The 24,149-nt window shown below is 33.8% G+C and overlaps 4 protein-coding genes and 1 pseudogene across 6 annotated transcripts; 3 read left to right on the forward strand and 2 right to left on the reverse strand.

Annotated features, from left to right (window-relative positions):
* Positions 1-133: 133 nt before the first annotated feature.
* Positions 134-939, reverse strand: LOC123197532 (probable mitochondrial-processing peptidase subunit beta, mitochondrial). The gene is made up of 2 exons (XM_044611849.1): positions 428-939; positions 134-308 (listed from the first exon to the last, which is right to left on the reverse strand). Exons 1-2 carry the CDS (start codon positions 937-939, stop codon positions 134-136), a joined length of 687 nt encoding a protein of 228 aa, XP_044467784.1.
* Positions 940-2,671: 1,732 nt separating this feature from the next.
* On the forward strand, positions 2,672-4,641 carry LOC123198371 (40S ribosomal protein S19-3-like). The gene is made up of 4 exons (XM_044613067.1): positions 2,672-2,860; positions 3,622-3,712; positions 3,798-3,981; positions 4,256-4,641. The coding sequence occupies exons 1-4, from the start codon at positions 2,777-2,779 to the stop codon at positions 4,326-4,328; spliced, it is 432 nt and encodes a 143-aa protein (XP_044469002.1). The 5' UTR covers positions 2,672-2,776; the 3' UTR covers positions 4,329-4,641.
* Positions 4,642-5,938: 1,297 nt separating this feature from the next.
* On the reverse strand, positions 5,939-9,313 carry LOC123198372 (annotated as a pseudogene).
* Positions 9,314-12,843: 3,530 nt separating this feature from the next.
* LOC123197900 (UDP-glucose 6-dehydrogenase 1) lies at positions 12,844-15,305 on the forward strand. Of its 2 annotated transcripts, none has more exons than XM_044612404.1 (2): positions 12,844-13,000; positions 13,562-15,305. In XM_044612404.1, the coding sequence occupies exon 2, from the start codon at positions 13,585-13,587 to the stop codon at positions 15,025-15,027; it is 1,443 nt and encodes a 480-aa protein (XP_044468339.1). In that variant the 5' UTR covers positions 12,844-13,000; positions 13,562-13,584; the 3' UTR covers positions 15,028-15,305. The 2 variants fall into 2 exon arrangements, with proteins under 2 accessions (XP_044468339.1, XP_044468341.1); XM_044612406.1 differs by having other exon boundaries at positions 12,846-12,994; positions 13,556-15,305.
* A 3,125-nt stretch (positions 15,306-18,430) lies between these two features.
* LOC123197849 lies at positions 18,431-22,277 on the forward strand. 2 transcript variants are annotated; one of them, XM_044612299.1, is made up of 3 exons: positions 18,431-19,003; positions 20,011-20,161; positions 20,447-22,277. In XM_044612299.1, the coding sequence occupies exons 2-3, from the start codon at positions 20,017-20,019 to the stop codon at positions 21,640-21,642; spliced, it is 1,341 nt and encodes a 446-aa protein (XP_044468234.1). In that variant the 5' UTR covers positions 18,431-19,003; positions 20,011-20,016; the 3' UTR covers positions 21,643-22,277. The 2 variants fall into 2 exon arrangements, with proteins under 2 accessions (XP_044468234.1, XP_044468235.1); XM_044612300.1 differs by having other exon boundaries at positions 18,431-18,978.
* The last annotated feature ends 1,872 nt before the right edge of the window (positions 22,278-24,149 follow it).

Raw genomic sequence — 24,149 nt, forward strand, 5'->3', positions numbered from 1 at the left:
GTTAAAACACTTAAACTATCAACTAAACCGAAAACGGAGCAATATCATCTTTAAGGTATCCCTATATTCTTATATTATCAACAAAATCAATTAACTACACTGACCCACGATTGCACTTAAATTACATCAATCATCAAAAGTCAGGGTCAGTCCCCAAAGTAACAGGAACCATAACCATGAGCAGCAACTCTGGATGAATTATTATAACAAATATTCCATCAACTCCCAGGACAAGAAGACCTGCCAAATAACCCCAAACCCTTATATCGCCAACAAAACCAATCAAGCAACTCCATTGACCTCCTCCTCTATTTTCTCAACACACGAAGTATCAACTAAACCAATAATGTACACACTGTGCACAACGCAGTGAACAAAATCACCCTATATTCTAATAATTTCAAACAAAGAAATTAAGTCCACTAACCTCCTCCTTTCTCTCAAAATCACATCACTCTCGCGAGAAATTCGCGACTTCTCAAACTTTGAATTCTGCAAAATATCAGCCAGAATATCCAACGCATTGTTCACATCCTTATCCAAAACCTTTGCATAATAAGTTGTTTGCTCCCTACTCGTATACGCATTCAAATGCCCATGCCCCCCCATTCTCGATCTCCTCCTCCAAATCCTAGCGGTCCTCCTCACCGTCCCTTTAAATATCATGTGCTCCAGGAAATGCGCTGTTCCGTTAGTCTCATCCGTCTCGAACCTCGACCCAGCATCGATCCAAACCCCAACGGTCGCCGTCTTAACGGCAAGGTTCGACTCGGTGGCAACCCGAAGTCCGTTAGGCAAAGTTGTGATCTTTGTCTCGGGAGACGAGAGGATGTGCGTGTGAGAGGTCAAAGTCGGGTGCGGAACCGTATTTGAGGAACCGCGGGTCGGGATTCTCCAGCTGTTGGAGTTTCGACTTAGCAGATTCGGCGAGACGGTCATAAATCATGGCTGAGGGGGGCGGCGGGGAGGGAGCGCCGGAGGAAGGTGAATGGGCAAGTGGGGCGGCGGAGGAGGAGGATCGGACGGTGGTGTGGACAGTATACAAAGTGGGTCGGTGAGACCGACGCGCTATGCTTAGGAGGCGCTTAAACGCCATCGTTTTGGCTCCGGTTATTTGGGGACTCACTCTCTGAAAGTATAGGGCTTGGTGAAAGAGAGCGGTGGGGATGGACGAGCAAGTGGCAGCGAAGAAGAGAGGAGTAATAATGATAATTTTGTGGGAAAACGACACCGTTTCTTAGAGAACATTCATTTTCCCCAAAGGTTTGAGAAATTACATACACCCCCTTGAATTCCTAAACTACAATCGTCACCCAATACCTATCTTTTCCTAACAAAATTGAGTTTAAAAACTTTTTTTTTTTTGGTTTAAAATTTTAGGATGGCTTTGGCCAATTCTTGGTGACAAATAGTAATTTAATTTAAATTTGATTTAAATCAATTCGAACTTAATTATTTAAATTAATTTAAACTCGATTTGTTCAATTCAAATTTGAGTTACTTAGAATCGAACCAAATCCAAGGTTATTTTATGCTACATAAGTAAGATTATTTATCATAAAATATCCCAATCTTTAATTTAAGTTAGGGGAAAATATTATAAGATTAAAAAAATATGTTTAATGTATTATTCCGTCAACAAATGGTTGTGGTTTGATGGATGTTTTATTTTAAATAATTTTTTATTATAAAAAAATTAAGGATTATCATAAGATAAATTATCATAAAATATAAATTAATATTTCAAGAAATCGTTATAATACGAGGACAACTTTACTTTTGATAATTTTTTAATAAAAAATTAATAATTATCATTTATCCAAAAAAAAGAAAATTATCAAAAGATAAATAATTATTATATGTTTAACTAAATAATTATTATTTTAGTTGAAATAATAAATTATAATAAAAATATGATTTAAATTAAAATTTTCCTAACATGTTGAAATAAATCAAACATGTGAAGTTTGAGAAATAAAACAAATCAAAGATGGGTAAGATAATAAACGACACAGGAGAAAAACTATGGGTTTACATTTTTTCATCCCGTCTGTATTATAATAGTTGAATCTTATATCAAAAATTTAATTTTTTATATCAAATATTGAATATCATTTGACATAGTTTTTAAAAAATAAAATAAAAAAAAATTGATGAGTTATTATTTCAAAAAAATCACAAACACACATTTAAAATTAAAGATTTTTCATATACACTCTTATTATATCATTTTTTTAACATGTATCGATTCATATTAGTAATATGTATCATATCATAAAATATATATCGTATTAAATATTATATTTACTGTATCAAAATTAATTTAGTACACTTCATAATATATATCGTTTTCTATTTGTATCGTATTGTATTATAAAATACGTATTATATTTCATAGAATACTGATAACTATGATTAACACTAATAGCTTCTTATCTTGGAAAGCTTAGTATTAAGAAAACTTAAATTTATGCTCTTATGTTAACACTTCGCTCCTTTGTCATTCACCCTACCATTCGGGATGATTAATCTTAAGCCATTATAAATGGAGGTGGATTATCGGGTAATGGGCCTTTTGAAAACTCTCTAAGTCTTTCTCATCGAATGCCCAAATTTTTAAATGGCCGGGTCTATTCAAACGAAGAAACCCTAAAATTGGTCGATATAAATACTGGAACACGGCGCTGAAAACCTAGAGAGGACTAAGAGAGAGAGGCTAACTCAAAACCCCATCTGCCTTTAAGTAGCTCTCCTGCTCTGCTTCGTCGCTTTAGCCATGGCCACTGCTAAAACTGTCAAGGACGTGTCTCCTCATGAGTTTGTCAAGGCTTACTCTGCGCATCTCAAGCGATCTGGCAAGGTACATATCAGTTTTCAACTTTTTTCTGTACGGATACTCGCCTGGGGGATGAAACCCAATTTTAATTTTTGAAGAAATCATCTGGGACGTTTTCAACTTTGTTGTTGTGGTATGTTTTTAGTGGAGTGAAAACGGGGCTTGTTGTTATCCTGATTAGTTTATGGGATTCTTAGATGAAAAGACGGAAATTGTAAGCTCCGTGTGTTTTTATTTATTCGTTTTGTTGTTTTTGCAGTTGATTGTGCTGATATGTTTTTTTTGTTTTTTACCCACTTGTATTTATGTGGTTTTGGGGGTTGCTGATGAGATCTGTTAGGTGACTATTATTTGTTACTTTGTTTGGTATTTAATTTTTTAAAATAAGGATTTGATTAGAGGACCTATTTTATTTGCTTGCTGTTAATTTTTTGAATACCTGGCTCTGATAAGTTGTGTGCTTATATTCTTCAGTAGATTGATTTGAAAATGCACTTTTAATCCAGTCGGCTTAGTATAAATGATGTTGTATCTGAACAAGCAATGCCTGATTGTGTTACTTTTATGTTAATTTACAATGGTTGAATACCTTTATGTAAATTAGACGATTAACTTGAATTACTGGGTTTTAGTGCTACTTTTAGATTTCTGCTGATAGGAAATACATGTTTAGCAAGTCTGAATACATATTTTAAAGTTCATTTATGCTTCTTTACTATGTATGAAATGCTGTTTCTGATAAAATAACATATTGATTGTTATGCTTGAATGATCGTTTCAAACAGATGGAGCTTCCTCACTGGACTGATATTGTGAAGACAGCTCAATATAAGGAGCTTGCTCCCTATGACCCTGACTGGTACTATGTCAGAGCTGGTAGGTTACCTTAATAGCTCAAATTGGTAGTGTTGGCTGTTATGCTCTGAAACTAATATATTAATTGTATAAAACTTAATTGCAGCCTCCATGGCTAGGAAAATCTACTTGAGGGGAGGTCTTGGTGTTGGTGCATTCCGTAGGATTTATGGTGGCAGCAAGAGGAATGGAAGCCGTCCACCTCATTTCTGCAAAAGCAGTGGAGCTGTTGCTCGTCACATTCTTCAACAGTTGCAGAACATGAACATTATTGAGATTGACACCAAGGGGTACTCTACATGCTTTATGCCTTATATTATGTCATTTGAAACATGAATCACTCCCTTGGTTTGCATTGGGCATAACATATATTGTTGGAATGAGGCATATGTTCTGATGTATCTGTTCATTTGATTCTGTTTCTTCTTTTTGTCATTATGTCTGTATCCTCCTTATTGTTACACTTGTTTTCCTTAATCGCTTTATTTGTCTACACATTGCATGATGTCAATGAGATGTTCTGATCTTTTCTTGCTGATGTTATCTTTTGTATTTGTGTATCAGTGGAAGGAGAATAACATCCAACGGCCAACGGGATCTTGACCAAGTTGCCGGGAGGATTGTGGTTGCTCCTTGAATCCATGGTGGATGATAAAGCAATGATTCAGCGGACAATGTAATTTGATGATATATTTCAGACTTCTGTTAGTTAATGGGAGAGATTTTGCTGTGTTGTCTAGCAAGTTTTGATTGCAATTGTAGACCTTTAAGAATGAACCTGGTTCTGTTTTGTTGAGTTTAGTTTTCTCATTCTATCTATAGGTTCACTTTATGTTCATGTTGTGGGAGGCGTTAATGTTTAAAGATTATAGGATGATTTTTTAATCTTGCTTGTGGAATTAGAGCTTAATTTTATTTATCAAAGCATCAAAATGATATTTTCTCGCCCAGCATCTAGTTTTGATAGGGAGGTAATGTTATGATTAAGCATCAAAATTACATTTTCTCATCTAGCATCTAGTTTTGATAGAGAAATATGTTAATTAGTCTTTTCAATAATAGAGTTTATTGATATTGTAATGAATTGAATAACAATATGGCTTTCAAAGCTTCATTAAACTTTTTTTGTATTCTTGGTATTAAAGTTAGGAGTATTAATTATAAAAAAAAAATTAAAAAATAGATTTTGTCTGAAATTAGGATGGATAGCACCATCTCAAGGTTAGGAAATAATCTTCAATTAATTTTTCTTATTGAAGATGCAAGTAGATTTGGTCTGAATTTTGGTTGGATAACAATTTTGTTTATTTAATCATTAGATATTAAATTTGAATTATTATTAATCAAAATTAGTTGTAGTTTGGTGGGTGTACATGTAAATTTTCATTTACAAAGTGTTGAGTCCGAATCTTGGTTTTATGTTGACTTACACTCCTAGCTATTGGCCGAAGTAGTGGTGGGTTTAAGTCAATTTGATTGTAGTTCATCTTGGCTTAAAGTTGAAACTGAATTTGTAATATAATCAGTTCAGGTTTTCTTGTCAAGTGACCGATCTGATTTTTAAAACATTGGCTGAAACTAATGAATGAAAAGACCGCAAACTTTGTGGTAAAATGTTATCCTGCCAAAAGTACTTTGAGTGAATGAGACAGCCGGAGGATCAACTTTTTACAGTGCAAGCTCTCAAAGTTGTTGTGATAGGAAAAAGAGAAATACTATATGTATTTAGTTCTAAATATTTAATTTAGATGTTATTTTAGCATTTCGTCCCGACATTTCTCTTGTTGGGCAAAGCATAATCATTTTCATAATATGCTTTGTGCAAAGCCTCCTTGTTATTTTGCTGTTGGAACTGCAAAATGGGCTCTAAGTTGGCCGCTTTTTCCTTCTGTCTCATGAGCCATTTTTCTGTTACAGCAACACTTTTGGAGATCTAGATCTCTCCTGTAAATTTAGGTGGAAAACAGCGGTGGGGGTATAAGTAAGTTGTTTCAAAAATGTTAATATAGCGCATGCTAATTCATTTTCACTCACGCTGCTGCTGCTGCTTTTTTATTAATTATATTTTATTGTTAGACAAAAATGGCATACAAGTGAAAAAAGAAGTGTTTTCCAAGAATTTATCCATACAAATTAACATGACAACATGTGATTGCTTCAAGAAACCAGCCAGATGACATCAAAATTGCAACTAAATTGGTTGCTTCATATACGAATGGGAAAAAGAATGACAAAAACCAGAAGAAAACAAGAAACAAAGACAAGAATTGACATTATTCAGAAATTGTCTAGCTGTTCTTCTAATTTAGTCTTCTTTCATAGCCTTTTTACAGTTGTTGGGAGGTGAAAGAGCTCATATCATTCCATGATGCACAGCACTTGATCTTCTTATGGTGTGGTGGTAAGTGAAACTTAGGGTCTTTGGGTATGGTTGGATGCTTCATTGACCTGGAAACAAACCAAAGCAAGACTTTAACATAATTCAAAAACAGTAACACTATGTACACAAATTTTAGTACAAACGATGACATGCTATCATGTCATATGATTGGTGATTTTGAAAGATAAAACAACACTCAATCATGTGACGATATGTCATCGTTATAGAAACTTGAGTACAACGATAATATGTTATTATGTGATTTGGTGATTTTGAAATAGAGATAAAACAACAACCAATCATATGATGACATGTAATCGCTTGTAATTAAGTTTATGCATATTATTTGTACATATAGTGTAGTGCTACTATTCAAAAATTGGTACAAGAAGTGAATAAAGCCGGTATTAGCCACAAGGTTCTGTAAAATGAACATTAGGCACTCAAGTTCCTATTACCTTCTGGGATAAAGGGTCTGTCAAAGTAGGGCATGGGTTGTGCTTTTGGAACAAGCTCCTTCCTCAACCTCCTTATTTCTTCCTCTTCCTCCAACTACAGACCAAAAGACACTGTAAGAATTTCATAATATACATCACAACAGAAAAATCACCACCAAAATCATGTTGTCTTTTCAATTCATGCATTGTATGTACCTTCTGAAGCCTCTCTCTTTCCATTTTGTACTGTTCAATCAAGCTCATCTTCTCTGCTACCTGAATGACACATAAAAACACAAACGATCAGTTTTCCTTTCTCTGGATAATTCAACAGAAAGTTCTACAATCCTACAATCATGTGTGGATCAATTTATAAATAGAGTGTAGACAAGTACAAGGACTCAAAATTTTGTAGCCCATAAAATTAACTCAACATGTTACAATGCCAAGTTTGCACCACCAGGGAGACGCTCTAAATGTCAGAATAAATTTTATAAGCTCGATTGTTCAAAAAAATGGCCCAAGAACTGTGTTATTTCTCCCATTACATTTACTATAATTAGAGCATATCAAATCCTAAGATATCCACCCAACTTTTGCTAAATTGGCACAAGAGTTTTCCAGAAGAGCCTTAAAAGGATTAAATGGCATCAGTACAACACATTTCGTGATGAAATATTCAAGAAATAAGGAACAGGTAATTGCTGCCCTTCATGGAATCTTCTAGTCAGGCAGCTGCTTCAATTTTCTAAACTTTCTGTCATGAAATTGTTTATAACAGAATAGGCTTTTTTTTTTCTCAGCTCAAGAATTAGTTTTTAACTAGAAGTTCCATTAAACTTGCACAGAAAGCAAATTCTATTACGTATAGACATTATTGTTAAAGGAATTGGAAAATAACCTGATGGTCAAACTCAGCACGCTCCATTGCCCGCAGATCACTGTGGAGTTTTAAGTCTATAGGCCTGGTGTTTTCTTTCACTGGAGTTTAATTAGGCACTGCAATGACAGATCAAATCAGCTCGCAAGTTATAATCATTCAAGACAAAATCGTTCATTTGTATTTATAATGGACTCACTTCTGGTTCATCTGTTGTACATGGAAGGCCTTGAGCTATTGGAATGCGGAGCTTCTCCTCCTCCTGTACCATTTCTTGAATCTTCTTCGTTAATTCTTCCTCTTTTTGTCTTCCCCTTTGCTGCAATGACAAACAAATTACAAATAATTCACAATGAGAATCACGACCACTGCAATTATAAGGTGAAAATTTCTGGATCAAATCAATTCCCATTTAAAACAATATCTATCTACCTCAGTTCTTAGCTTAAATGGTTTTAGGCAAGTGGCTCTTAGCTGTTTCTTCTTCCATGTTCTACTTCCCATTGTCCCACATGACTCAGAGCTCTAAAATTCAAACGAAAAAATAAATAATCAACTCGGCATTCAAATATATTCATCAACAATCAAACAACAAAAAATAGCACAAGAGAGACTGGAGAAGAGAATATTTGCTTACATTTCTCCGGCTTCTTCTCCTTCCGTTAGAAATCCTGCTGGAAATACTTAAAAAATAAACCAATATAAGAGAACATAAATCAAATGTGAGGTTCATTCAAATTTCAATAGAATCAATCTAAGCATCGTTACCAACCTTCCTTGGCTACTTCCATCCCATGAAGAAGAAACCGAAGCACGCTCATCCAACCCCAAATTCTCTGCAGTCAAGATCAAATCCGATGGACAGAATGAAGAAACCGAAGTCTCCCTTGTCTCATTACCCTTAGGTGGAGCTTGCAGGCCAGGTAATGCCCATTTCGTTGCCTTCTTCTTATCATCATCAACAACAATCATTTTTTCGCTCTCTTTCTCATCCTCCTTTTGATCAGATTCTTTACTATTTGGTAGTGAAAGGAGTTTCTCAAAGGCCTTAACCAAATGCAACACTTTCCCGCATTCAGGTATACTATTTCTTGCCCCTTCAAGCAACTTAGCCCTCCTTCTCTTCATAGTAGAAGTCCCAATTTGCCCAGGTGATTCACTATCATTAACATCTTCATTCTTAACATTCTGATCCACAAATCCCCACCCGTCAGCCTCTTCACCAATTACATTTTCATCATCACCACCAAATTCACCCTCTTTCTCTTCAAAAACCCCACTCTTATTCTTGAAAAACTCTTCTTGCGAAGCCCTTAAGGTCTCATAAGCCACACAAAGACATTTCTTCACATTACCTCCAGCAAATCTCTCCGTACACCTACACTCAACATTCGAACTCAAATCCCCTTCTTTCTCCTCTTTCTTTGAACCCTTATTCCTCTTCTTGGCCACCACAAACCTCCTTTCTCTAATCTTGTTCCTCGGAGAGTAATGAGCCACTGGATTCACGTTTCTGGGCGCCGATTTCTGCGATTTTGCAGACTTCGTTAACGGAGAACTCGTCGGCTTTGCAGTTTTCACCCCAGGGCTTGAATAAGAAGACGAATTAGAAGAGACATTGGGATTCAAATTCTCCGATAACTTGCTTGTTTCTTGATTCTTGGTCAATTTACCAGATCTTTGCTGGTCTTTCACCGGAGTCATTGGCTTTGAATTCGCCATGTAAACAAATTAAAGATACAAATTTGAGAATACGAGGCGCCGTGAATTCCGTTTGTTTGGCGAGAAAATGAGAGAAAATTAGGGTTTTAGGCGTGAATTGAAAGAATAAATGAATGAAACTGAACGAGAAGGGAAAAGAAAGTTAAAAAAGGAACGTTGAGGATTTGGACGCTCTATGTAACGGCTAGTTTTCGTGCAGCTGTTTCCGTGGGCGTCGGATAAAGAATTTGAATTTTGGGTTTGTATTTTGATCGTTGGATTGGACAATTCAGGAAAGTAGCGTACGGTAGGGAGTCCGATAATTTATTTTGATTTTTTTTTTTCAGTTTTAGGTTAATTTGGGCCAAGGCCCATTTAGATGGAGATTAAGCATTCTGAAGCATTGTGTAGAGGCCCAAGAGCTTGAGCTCAGTTTAGTTACCAATCTGATGGTCCGTTCCTATGCCCATCTGGCCCAAGTTCATAACTCCTTTTAAGGATGGATTAACCCGAACTATTCGAGTTTGGAGTGATATTCAACTCAGTTTGAACTTTTACATCGCATTGGCATTGTCGTATCAAAAACTTGACTTATCGGCAATTCTTCTTCTTTTTTTCCATGAGCTACTTAAGCTTTGATCAATTTTTGGATTGGCTTGAACATTCTCATCGCGTTGCCGATGTTTTACATTAAAAACTAACTCATCGGTAATTCTTCTTCTTCTATAATGATTTTTTTTTTATTCAATGATTTTCATTTTTTCTTCTAGCAGTTCTTCTTCTTCTTTGGTAATAAAACTTCTTTAATTATTAGAACTAAGTTCGATTTAAATTACTTATATTAAATTCAAGTTAAGTTCAAATTAACCCTTATTTACATTCAGTTTGATTTGAATTTAACGTTTCCTCCTGAACCATAACTATAATTAAACATCTGGTATCTGAATTCTAAATAATTTTTATATAATATTTCATTTCCACCCATTTCCTCCTAATTTTTTTTTTAATTAGATAAAAATATATATACCATTTAATCTTGTATTTTCTTTTATTTTTATTTTACTCTCACTCACCAGATTCATTGAATCTGATGCCCTCTTAAATGTAGCTTTCTATATATATGTATATTTAATCCTCAGTCCTTATCATATGTGAAAATATATTTTGACCCCAAATTTTTTTGGTTTTGCCCTTGTATATAAAAATCACGAGCATAAAAAAAAATTAAGAGTAATATTATGTATACTCAGTTTTAAATATCTAATTAGATATTTAGATAATCTGTTATTATGTGATTAAGTATTATTTTATCTTTAATTTAAAAACATTCAATCACATAGTATACAATATCGTTAATACATAAATTAGTACTTATTATAAGTGCATATAATTTTATTGTAAACTAAAATCAATGACATCTGAATTTAACGCTTCTACATTATGTTATAAATTACTTCATCTATATACATTAGGTTGAATGTGATCCAAGATAGCTCAAATTTGCATCAAACGAGCCAATTTCTAGTTTGGTTTGTAGTTTGGATCATTGAAGTTGAGTTTAAGTTTGAATAGTTCAAACTTAAATCAATGATTAAATTTGTTTTCATAAAAGAGTCAATTTCGAATCGATTCAAACACTTGAGTTTAAACTCAATTCGAATTGAGACAAAATCAAGTTGCTTCCAGGCCGATTTCAAGCCTTATTTTTATATAAATCAAACCAAACTCGAACTATACAAATTTTGCCTATCAATCTTGAAACCATTTCGAACCAACTTATGTTTAAACTCGATTTCGATAAAACCAACCCAAATTGTATCCAAACATTCATTTCTTTTTTAAAAAAAAAAATGTGGGAAATGCAAACATGATGATGTGTCATCATCACCATTCTTTTAACATGTAAGCCTTTTCCAAACTAAACTATTTTATACAGAAATTTTAGGCTTAAACTTCACTCAAACTTCTCCATTTCTGAGTCCTAAAGCAATTTCATTCTTAAATTTGAAGTTGCCTTTTTGCTCTAAAATTATAGTGTCCCTTTCTCAAAGGGCCTTAATGCCACATGAAATTCATTGCCCTTACAGTTGTCACTAAGTTGATTTTGCTTATTTGAGAGCCATTCTCCACCCACCTCTTAATTGACCCAATTGGGTTATTAAAATGTGCCCTTCATTGTCAATTAATTAGGTGGTGGCATCATTGCCTTGGAAAGTTCTTAATTTTATAGTTTTTTGCATCATATGATAAGTAAAGGGCAGCTAATTCTAGATGATCTTATTTGATTTCATCTCTAACAAATTAACTATATCTCATCATTAGAAGAATATTCCAATTTAGGGGTGGGTACCCAACAAAGTTTAAACACCTCTAATTTCAGTTTGATTCGAATTTATCGAATTAAAGTTAAAAGTAGTTCAAGTTCATCTTGATTCTAAAGTTTAAAGTTTAAAGTTTAAAACTTGATTCGAGTTTATGACTCGATTTGTGACTTAAGTTTATGATTAATTAATAAAATGATATTGTTTTATCCAATAAAAAAACAAAACAATATCGTTTTATTAATTATTTAATATAATTCGATTCGAATCATCTGTTTAACTCACGATCCAAACTCTTTAACTCAAGTTTAGAAAATGAGTCGACCCTCCTGACTCAAGCTTGGCTTGAGTTCAACCCAAATGAATTCAAGTCAAGCAAAGTTGACTTTCGAGACCAAACTAATTCGATTCGAGTCTAGCACTATTCTAATTTCTCCTAAACATCTAAACAACACTTATAATGCATATTATTAGTCTTAGAGTTGAATGCAATCTGAGTTTAATTTGAATAAGAGTTAGTACGAAAATAATTTAAATCCAAAAGATCAATTCAATATTGATTTAAATTGATAAATTGAAAATTGAACTTGATTAAAAAATAATTTTATTTTGAATTTAGTACAAATCAGTTCAAATTTAAATATCTGAATTGACTTAAACTTGCTCGTTTATGAAAACAAGCATAATTCTTAGCTCAAACTTAAATCATTCAATTTGAGTTCGAATTCGCACTCAAATTGTTTGGATCAAATCGAACTTTAAACCTAAGGTTGGCCACATGGTTACTTATTATACATGAAGCTATATTTAAATCATTGTGTATATTCTACCTCTTCTTTTAAAACTAATATCCACGACAATTCAATTATAAACTTTTTTTTCTCGCTCTACCTTCCATTATTAAGTACATTAATTATAAACTTTTATTCTAATATGTTTTATATAGAGATACGATAACCATGTGATGTAAAAAATAATTATTTTTTTATATATATAAAAGATAAAAAATAATTATATTTATGGATATAACGAGAGTTTGAACATATTAAATTTTATTTTTTTATTGTTTTTTGGATAAGGGGATTTCTACCCGTATGTCCAAGTGTTCTATGTGTATAGGTGTTGTTTTTCTAATATCGCTTTGTGAGTTTCGATCAACGAATAGTTTTACCGTATAATACGTATAATGTCAAGCCATGTATGTATGCATCTACTTCAAGTCAACTAACGAGGAGTGGCAATGCATACAAATGGAAACCGCGTAAAAATTGGGATTTTTTCCATCTTGATACATCCGCTTTCTGTGGGCATTTACGTAAATTTAACTCCCGACGAATGCTTCTATTTTACATTTCCGCCCTCACAACGACCACCGCTTGAGAGTAGAGAGCTCCAAGTCAACTAACAGAACAGAAAGGGGATACATCAGTCATTTTCTGCAAAGAACGGGACAGACCTTGGACATGAATTGCCTATTTATAGCCACCCCGCTCTTCTAACCATTTCATGTAGTTAAAGACAGCTTCTTCTTCTACTTCTTCCTCTTGATTTTTTTCAAGAGACTTCAATTTTAAATCCTCGATTCCGCAGGTAAAATTTTAATTCTGAGCTGGAATTTCATTGATCTGAGTGCATTGTTATGTTGTAAGCTCAGATCTAGCTCTTTCGATTCGATTTTTAGTGCATTTTTGCATATGAATTGAATTAAACGAGTTCGCGTTGGATCTGAGACGGTTGTGTTTGGATCTGTGATTCTTATTGGTTCGTTTAGTTAGTTATACTCTAGATCTTGCTATTTTACTTTGATTTTGACGTTGTTTTTATGTTACCGATAACAAATTTCACCGCTTTGAATGGAGAACTAGTTAGTTTAAAGGATTGGATTAATTTGAATTATAAGCTTGTTTTTTAACTTTTTTTGACTTCGTGGAGACTTCAATGGAATTTATGAGTGTAGATCTTAGGGAAAGGTTGTAACTTATTAGGATTGTGACAATTTATTAAGTTCGTAGAAGAAACTTTGATCATGTAGAATAGTTTGCACATTCTAGATCTGCTCCCTTGATTGAGCGTTTTCTGTGCGAAAGCAAATTATAGGATGTGGAAATTTGTTGTATGAAGAAAGTGTTTATACATTTTTTTTTATTGCAGCTTTTATAGATTAGAAAAGGAAAATGGTGAAGATCTGCTGCATTGGTGCTGGATACGTTGGTGGGCCTACTATGGCAGTTATTGCACTTAAGTGCCCATCCATTGAAGTGGCTGTTGTTGACATCTCGGTGTCTCGTGTTGCTGCCTGGAACAGTGATCAGCTCCCCATCTATGAGCCTGGTCTTGATGGTGTGGTGAAGCAGTGCCGCGGAAAGAATCTGTTCTTCAGCACTGATGTGGAGAAGCATGTGTCTGAGGCTGATATTGTCTTTGTTTCGGTTAATACCCCAACCAAGACACAGGGTCTTGGAGCTGGTAAAGCTGCAGATCTGACCTACTGGGAGAGTGCAGCCCGTGTAATTGCTGATGTCTCAAAGTCGGACAAAATTGTTGTTGAGAAATCAACAGTTCCAGTAAAAACAGCCGAGGCAATTGAAAAAATTCTGACCCACAACAGCAAGGGAATCAAATTCCAAATCCTTTCAAACCCTGAATTCCTTGCTGAGGGAACTGCAATCAAAGATCTTTTTAACCCAGATCGAGTCCTCATTGGAGGCAGGGAAACCCGAGAAGGCCAGAAAGCTATCAAAGCATTGAAAGATGTGTATGCGCACTGGGTCCCTGAAGACAGAATTCTGACCACCAACCTTTGGTCTGCTGAGCTCTCAAAGCTTGCTGCCAATGCTTTCTTGGCCCAAAGGATATCCTCTGTTAATGCCATGTCAGCACTTTGTGAGGCAACTGGAGCTAATGTTACTCAGGTGGCATATGCCGTTGGTACAGACTCAAGGATTGGGCCCAAATTTTTAAATGCCAGTGTTGGGTTTGGTGGATCCTGCTTTCAGAAGGACATTTTGAATTTGGTTTACATCTGTGAGTGCAATGGCCTTCCAGAAGTTGCTGAGTACTGGAAACAAGTCATCAAGATCAATGATTATCAGAAGAGTCGCTTTGTGAACCGTGTTGTTGCCTCTATGTTTAACACAGTCGCCAACAAGAAGATAGCCATTCTTGGTTTTGCCTTCAAGAAGGATACTGGTGACACCCGGGAGACCCCAGCCATCGATGTATGCAAGGGGTTACTAGGTGACAAAGCTTGTTTGAGCATATACGACCCACAGGTCACCCAGGATCAGATCCAGAGGGACCTTACAATGAACAAGTTTGATTGGGACCATCCTCTCCACCTCCAACCAATGAGTCCTACAACTGTGAAGCAAGTATCCGTGGTTTGGAGCGCCTATGAAGCAACAAGAGACGCTCATGGTCTCTGCATTTTGACTGAGTGGGACGAATTCAAGAACCTTGACTACAGGAGGATATACAACAGCATGCAAAAACCAGCTTTTGTGTTCGATGGCAGGAACATTGTCGATGTGAATAAGCTGAGGCAGATTGGTTTCATCGTGTACTCGATCGGTAAGCCCCTGGATCCATGGCTGAAGGACATGCCTGCAGTGGCATAAGAGAGATGAAATAAAGCGGTCAGTATGATTCTTCACCGTATTTCGATGAATTTTGTTGTGCCTTGATTTCCCGGAGTAGTCAGGATAAATGGCGTTACATTGTATTCCATTATATCACTGTTTGTCTGTTGTTTGTTTAGAAGGGAAAAAACTTGATGGAATTTTCTCTGATTTAAATCTATTATCATTATAAGAATGATGTATTCCAGAAACCATTTATCATGTATTCTTGTTCAATGCTAAAACTCAAATACTCCTGATGCCAAATTCCCATTCAAGTAACTTCTTTATTTACAATTTTAGTTGTACGGTCTCAAAATACTTGGGCCGTCATTGACTCAATGAATTGGGTCGGGCCAAAAAACTGTTTAAATTAGTATTAGAACCATATTCAATAAAAGTTCCATTATGAGTGATTCACCTTGCGATTGGGATAACAAAGACGATGTTTTTAAGGTGGGTCGATTTGTTACTTGGAAGTTTATGGTCAATGTTATATTATTGAATTTTCCAGTGTAAATTTAGCAAAGTAACAACAATGATTACAAATTATTATTTTTTTCTCCCTATTTAATCTATATATATATCACTACCATATAATTTATTATACGTATTTTATAATATAATATAGTATAAATAAAAAATAATAATGTTATGAGGTATATCAATTTAATACGATATAATGAACTTATTATATAATATAATATGTATTTTATGATACGATACATATTATTGATATAGAATGATATATTTTTTTAGAAAAAATGATGATATAATATAAGTGTATATAAAAAATCTTAAATTTTCAAATGTGTTTATGATATTTTTAAAATGATAACGTGTTAATTAAATTTTTTTATTATTTTATTTTTTAAAGTTGTATTATTTAATAAGATATGATATTCGATATATGATAAAAAATTAAATTTTTAATAAATAATAAGTTACGCGGTTCGATCATAATACAATCCTTAGTATATAAAACAAAAAAAATAATGATTATGTAATTACTCAGTTGAATGCATTTTAAGTGCGTTTAGGTTGAGGAATAAGATATTATTTTGTTAATCAATATTTTATTACTGTTATCAACTTGTTTAATTGGTTAATTAATAAAATATTGCGGTAAATTTTTTTTTACCAAACTAACCTAACAGGTAATATGTACGAGTAATATGATTTCCATGTCAATAAAACATTTTTTACAAACAATGACCATAAAGTATAAATAATGATATATTATTTTGTGATTCGGTGATCTGTAATTAGAAATAAAACAATATTTAATCACTCAATAATATGTTATTTGTTGTGTTTAAGTTTGTGTTCATTATTTATATATATAGTGTTACTTTTACTATATTCTCCTTAGTTAATAAAAATTACTAAGCTAATATTAATTTGGGCAAACGACTTATTCCCATCTAAAGTATAGTTAAATGTCAATTTTTACTCTTCAACTTTCAAAAACTTAAACACTCACCCATAAGTTAAAATTTGTTTAAATTTCCAATTAGAGTTAAAGGTAAAATCGTTATTTAATAATAATATTTAAAAAATAAAAGTTTATATCATTTTACCATATCGATTTGGAAAATTAATAATTTTTTCCTAAAATTAAGTTTTAAAAAATAACATTTTTCCCTTACTTAGGGTTTCAAATTTTGTTGATGAATTTTCGATAAATGATGACTTATCTTTATCCCTCCCAATAATGTCTTTCCCTTCAATCAATGAAGTCTAAATTTGATAAAATCCAGACAAAATCCAATTTTTTAGATTTGATGAAATCCAAACGAAATAAAAGTTTTTTGGCTTATTAATTTTGTTACAAATTTACTATTAATAAATTTAGTTTACCATGCTAAGGATTTTAAGTGAAATTATTATTTTATTATTACCATTCAAACACAATAATTATTTATATACACTAATTTACTCAAACATTATATTAATTTATTTTCCTAAATTTTTGAGATAATTTATTTTTATAATAATTTTTTAATTTTAATAATAAAAAATTATCCGAATCAAATATATCATTAAATTGGTGTATAAGAAATTTTGAAATCTAGGTATAAGTTAACAGTCAAATTATTCCAATAATTATGTAATCTCGTGACTAGACACGTCAATTGGGCCGGGTTGAACGGAGGCACGGCACGAAGCGCGAAAAAAAAAGCACGGCACGAGAAAGCCCGGCCCGACACTGTAGCGTGCCGGGCTAGGCCCATGGGCCTACTGGGTCGGGCCTCGGGCTTTGATATTAAGCCCGTGGGCTGGCCCAACCCGGCCCGATACTGTTTTTATATATATTTTTTAATTTTAATTGGCAGATTTTCTGCCTTGTGCTGCTGCCTTGCTTCTGCCTTGTAGCAGAAGCTTTGGCCTTTATTTTTTTTTTAATTTTTTAATTAATTTATTTTTTATATAAACCTATTTAATTTTTCTTCATTTTCACTTCCATTTACAAATCTCTAATCTCAATTATTTTATTATATTTTCAATCTCATTTTTTCTTATTAATTATCTTTCAAAATATATCTAAATTCGTAAATAATAATTCTTTGTGTTTATAATTTTATTTTAATTTTATCATTACAAAATATTACAAATAGATTAAGTATTAAATGAACTAAATCTATTTGAATATTATTATAATATATATTTATTTATGTTTTATAATTTGAAAAATAATTTGTTTAAAAATTTTAAAAAATATTCAAAACCCGGCCCGGCCCGGCCCATTTAAGGCCCATTTATATATGGGCCAGGTCTTGGGCCTTCATATATTAATGGGCCGGCCCGGTCCGAAAGCCCATCACTGTTTGGGCTTTAGGCACGACCCGGCCCGTTAGCCCGATGGGCCGAGCCTGAGTCAGCCCGGCCCGCCCGGCCCATCGACACCTCTACTCGTGACGATTAATGAATAAGATTGAATATCATCTCATAAGATAAGAGAGATCGAAATGGATTGTTGACCATGTCGTAATACCGGTGAAACTCCCAAGAGGCACTCACTCTTCCTAGTGTTTAACCTTGTCAACTTTATAAATATTGAAAATAATATTTATTATTAAATTTATATTATATTGTCGTAAAGTAAAATTCGTAAAATAGTATGGCGAAACTGTAATGTAGATAAAATTTAAGCCCCAAAATGTAATTTAGATAAAATTTCTGAATTCTTTACTTTTTTAATTCACGTGCATAAAACATTTTGCAAGTGGCTTAAGCGCACTGCTCACAGCATGAAATTCACGGACAGAATCATTTTTTTAGGCCCAGGAATCACAGAGTGGTACGTCATGTAATTTTCCTCAAGATTTTCACCTGTTTGGTAAATTCACTCCAAATTGTTAATGTTCATCGAAGAAACGACCCCTATAAATCGTGACCTAAATTTGCCCAATTCGGTACCGAATAGAAAATCACTATCTCCCCGATTCCACTCCTAATTTCTTCATATTTATTCTTTTGTTCGTCGAATACAATTCCTTTTTCGTTTGATTCGATTTTTTCTCTATCGATTGATCCCGATTTCCCTGCTTGTTGTTCTCGAACTCCTGTTCTAGGGTTAGGGTTTCGAATTCTCTTAAAACATTCGATTCGATTTCGATTTCGTTTGATCTCTGAATCTTAGGGCATATACTAGCTTTTCTTGTCTATATTTATCTGGGTCCAGCCTTCATTTCTTGGATTCTTTGAAAAGTTTGAAACTTTATCCGCGCTTTCGAAGCTTCAATTTTTCGATCGATTTTATATTGTGAATATTGGGGAAAATATTTAATTCGTTTTCAGTATTTTATATTCGTTAAATTTAATATATTTGTTTAACGATAAGGGAGCTAGATCTTCTGGGTTTGTAAATCGGGGTTTTTCTATTGGGTTTATTTGAATCTTAATTCGTCCACTGGTGTTACTAATAGAGTTATTCAGAAGAAGATTTCCGTGAGAACTACTTCCTGTATCCCTTGTATGATTTGCAATTTTTATTATCTAGTGAATTTATTTATATGATATGATATTTGAAATGTTGTTTCTAATTTTAATTGTTATGTGGATGCTTTACTATATGCTGTTTCATAATTTATTTATATTTTTACTATTAGAACCTTTATATTGTTATATGAATATTACATTGTGGCTTTGTAGATGCACCAAAGAACCTTTAGCATTTTTTAATTTTATAATTTAGAAATGGATTTTGTTTAATTTTATGATCCCCATTGTATTATGCACAGATGTATTTGAAATAGATGTTAGTTGAAACCAGAAAAAGAGATATTGCTGTAATGATATTCTAGGAACTGAGAATTTTCTGTGGCATTAGTGAAAAAAGGCTTGGCCTTTCCTCTTAGCCATGGAGTGGGTTTAGTGATAGTTGTCGAATGCTTCTGTTGTGGGGAGAAAAAGAGTTTTCCTATGACTTTTGGCTTTGGGTTTTTCATTTTTTACCAGCTCGTGTTTTGTAGAGGTTACCCTCTTTATTAAGAAGATGACTCTATATGTGATAATAATCATAGTGGAAGTTAGGTGCCTGTCTTTTCAATCTTATTCTGGTTTGTATGTATCTTTTTGTCAAGTGCGCTTGTGCCTAAGTGAAAATCATGACTTTGACATTATACTAAGCTGAGGATTAGTATTTTTCAAATTGCTTGCACTGAAACTAGATTTACCCTGATGGGTTTGCTAGCTATACCTTGGAGGCTGGTATTTGAGGCTCTTTGTTTTCTCTTCCTGCTTTATACAGTTTAACATCAAAGAACTTGTTCCTGCGCTATTTGCAAATTGCTAGTTTATTGCTGTGGCTTCATATTAAGTTTACTTCTGTGTGGCTTAGTGGTTGGCTTATTATTATTATTTTTTGGTTCAAGCTATTTTGAAAACCAAATTTATCATCCCGCTTTAAGCATTCGCTAAAGCTATATATGTCTTTGGGTTTGCATTTTTAAATCTCCTAAAGACAAGTTGGCATTTCAAGGAAAAATGATTCACAAAAGACATTTTGCTGATGAGGATTCTTTTGAGTTTCCTTGTAAGCACCCAAAACTATGTGACTACGCCAATCACCTTGCTCCTATCGTGGATTTCAATCCTCCCAATGATACTGGTCTGGAACCTCAAACTTCAGGTAAATAATCTGTAATTACATGTATTTAGAATTTTGGTTATAATTAAATTGATCTTCTTGTCCCATGCCTTTACCGTGTTAATTGCTTCAGTATCTATGCTCATGATTCTTGAATGTAATTTTACTGTGGTAAATATGTAATCTTCAATTGGTTTTATACTAACTAAATGCCAATATTAAGAAGATGGAGCTAGCCACAGCTTCTGCCAGTGTCAAGTTTTTAAGGAATTTGCATTTGATTCTGTTACTGAAGTTTCAAATGGGATTAATGAGAAATTGAAATAGGTACTTCTAGTGGCATTTCTCGATTTCTGTGGGAAAGCAGCAGTATTGCTGAAGCGGATGCTAAGATTGAGGCAGCTTTGCATCTGTCATTTTTACCTGAATATTTTGCTCCTCAACACCAGCTAAGAGCTTTGCTTCAATCCGAGGAGACTTATTCATCTCTTCTCGAAGCTCCTCCTCTGATTCCAGTTTCTATTGGACCTGAGCATCAAGCAGATGTTCCTGAATGGAACCCAAGGGGCTCAAAGAGCTTTGTAGATAATCTCAATGCACCAGGCCATCAAGTTGAACTTTCACCTTCATTGGATTTTAAGCTCCTTGTTGACGATGGTGATGAGGAGAAGTTGATGGGTACTTGTATCATTTCAATGCCTGCTTACGAAACGTCTGCCAATTATTGCTTTGAAAGATGTGGAACCAGAAATGATTGTAAATGTATTGATAGGGATTCTATTGATTGTGTCAGACAACATGTTATGGAAGCCAGAGAAAAACTTAGGGGAAACCTTGGGGAAAAGATATTTGAGGAATTAGGCTTCTGTGAAATGGGAGAGGAGGTCTCAAAGAGATGGACTGGAGAGGAAGAGCAAACATTCCATGAGGTTGTCTTGTCTAACCCTGCATCAATGGGGAAGAATTTCTGGAACCATCTTTCATTGGCTTTCCCCTTCCGTACAAAAAGGGACCTTGTCAGCTATTATTACAATGTATTTATGCTGCAAAAACGTGCTGATCAAAACAGGTTTGACCCGCAAAATGTAGACAGTGATAATGATGAATGGTATATAAGTGAACATGAAGCTGATGTGGTAGAGGAAGATGAGGACTCTGGTGTTGAATCTCCAACTAATCTTGATGTTCCCACTTGTCAGGAGTATCAAGCGGAGGATTGCCATGATGACATTGAGGGTGAGTATGAGCTAGATGATTTCAAGGATGGTGCTCAGGCTGTCTGTGCAGTTGCAACTGATGAAGATGAGGGAGATGTGGATGATATATCTGTAGGTGTTAAGAAATCCTTTGGTGACTCTGGTGGCAATATTGACTTACATTTTTTGAGTAAAATTCAAAGCAGTTGCAGGGATGAGGATGGTGTACAAGATGATTCATGTACATCATGTGAATTCGAGCAAATTGAAAGCTGTGATCCACTTTATACTAAAGGGACTGATCAGAAGCAGTCTAATCAAGATTGATGCACAAGCATTAAATATATGAATGTTGTTGGGTTAATTGAACATCAATAGGTTTTGTTTTGAATCCTTGCAAGAGTAAAGTTGGGATACTGATACAAGAGAGAAAGAGTTGATTTTGTCAATGAGTGTTCATGTCTGATCCCCTAAATTATATTTGGCTGTGGTTGGCATAAAATGTTGGTTCGGGAAGCCTTTGAGGGATAGTTGGGGAGGGACTCCCATAAGATCCATAGTTCTAACAAGTGACCAGACTGAAGAAAGGTCTGATCTGGTGTGCTTGTAAAATTTCATATTTGTTGAGGACGTTTGCATTTGTGTCTCAAAGGGGATGCTCATGGAACCTGCCTCGAATCTTCTGGGTGCTACTGTTATCAGCATGACAGAATACTGATCTTTTAGTTATTGGGATCAGTCTCTTGAGAAACAGTATATTTATATTGAGGACTCCAAAATCAATATTTTGATGGAAGTGAGTCATATGTTCCAAGTTTTACATTCAATATTGTTTGTTTTATTCTTTGCCCTGATTTGGTTTTTTTTTTTTTTTTCTGTAGCTGTATTAGCAAGAATGGCCTAGCTGTCAATGTAACACTTTAATTCGTGAGGCAATAAAATTAGTTTCTCCGTCTTGATTCCCGCTGTCTCAGTTCCTAATTATGCATGTATTGATTTTTCTGTTAGGCCACTGTGTTGAAGTGTTTAAGTTGATGTAGTCATTTAGATGTCAGAGATTCAGTACTCAATCATTGGGGGAAATCGGCAACAATAACAGGAGAAGAGCATATGAACTCATTGGTTTTGTGGTGATATTAAAGGTGGGGATTCTTCTGGGGGTGTTGCTGGGAAATGACATGGCGGGTGGTTGCACCTCCCTTTAACTGGGTGTGTCACGACTCAAAAAGCGAATCACTGTGACATGGGTAGCAATAGGAGAATAGTGTTTGTTTTATGGTAATATTAAGGGTGGAGAGTTTTTCTCTTAGGAGTATAAGATAAAACGAAGCTAGTGACTCTAAACCCATAATATTATCACTGATCTCACTCAGCGCACAATGCATTCGTCCAAAGAGAAAATCAGCAAGGTAAAAAATGGACCTGCCATGATAAAGATTTCATGCTATGAACTTGAGTATTCACCAAGCAGAAGTTGCTTGCTGAAGCATCCATCATCATTTATCAGCACACGACTGACCAAACAGACTCACTTGAAAAATGTAAGAGTCTTCAACCCAATTGTCTTGACTTCATCATCCTAATAACATTCCATTTTCCACATCATACTCACATTTTCAACTTCTAATAAAGCTGATAAGCAATGCGCAACATGACATGTATGATCAAAACTTTCCATTTCTCCTTCCTTCACAACAGCAAAGTGGAGTTTGTTCTGTTAAAATTGACAACTTCAGTAACATTCTAGCTTAATTTCTTAGATTTCACTTAGTAAAGAGGAGCCATGGCATTGTGACTTTGTTAACTTATAGAATCACGATGAACCAAATGATGAAACTCTCGTGTAATGACAAAACTAGAAGTAAAACTTAAAAGGGTTAAAATGTTCAATATAACAATAGAAAAATAACATCATAAATACCTCATATCTAGTACTTCAAGATTGATAAAACATTTCATGATGGTCATTTAAACTTTGATAATTATATGGTGAAAATCTAATATGTATAAATAAATTTTAGATTAATCACGACACAAAAGTTTTCCTCATCTTTAAAAATGTCAAACTATTTTACTCTAAAAGAGTTATAATTTATCTGAGTTTTCTTCATCTTACCAAACTCTAACTCATTTTCACGTATCTAATTTTCCTATTTTCTTAAAATACAACCTATTATCTTATGACAATAAACATCAAGAAATGAGAATTTTAAATTTCTTAGACAAAAACATGTGTTTGAATTTTTGTCTCCATTTTTTAACATTAGATACTAATGAATATAAACAAATCGATGCATATCATTATGTAATTAGATGATTTTAAATTAAAGATAAATTAAATAATTAAATCACTTAATCTATGATAATACTCTAGGTTTTTTTTTTTTTTGTATTCGTTGCCTTCTTTTAATTTTTTTAAATAAAAGACAAATTTTTTTTTTTTAGAATTTTTCTTTTTCTTCTACTTTTTTTTCTCTTATAACTTATTCAATAATCCTATTGTTAATTTGAGTTCAACTTTTTAGAATCAAATAGAGTTTGAACTGATCTTTGTTTGAGCTCGACTAAACTCTATTCTACCCACTTCACTTTATAAACTATGACGTTCTAGAACAAATTAATTATTTACAAGGACTAAAATACCCTTCAACACGTATACCATACATAAATAACACATATGAAATTTGGAAGGACAACATTGCGTTTAAAATAAATATTAAAAACAAATCCCATAATATAAACATGAATTTGAATTGGTTGAAGGTCTAAATCAACTTAATATGACTTATTAAAATATAAAAAACCTTTGATCAAGATTTGTAACAGTCCCTTTT

The sequence above is a fragment of the Mangifera indica genome, chromosome 15 (genome assembly GCF_011075055.1).
Source record: "Mangifera indica cultivar Alphonso chromosome 15, CATAS_Mindica_2.1, whole genome shotgun sequence".
NCBI classification, from domain to species: Eukaryota; Viridiplantae; Streptophyta; class Magnoliopsida; order Sapindales; family Anacardiaceae; genus Mangifera; species Mangifera indica.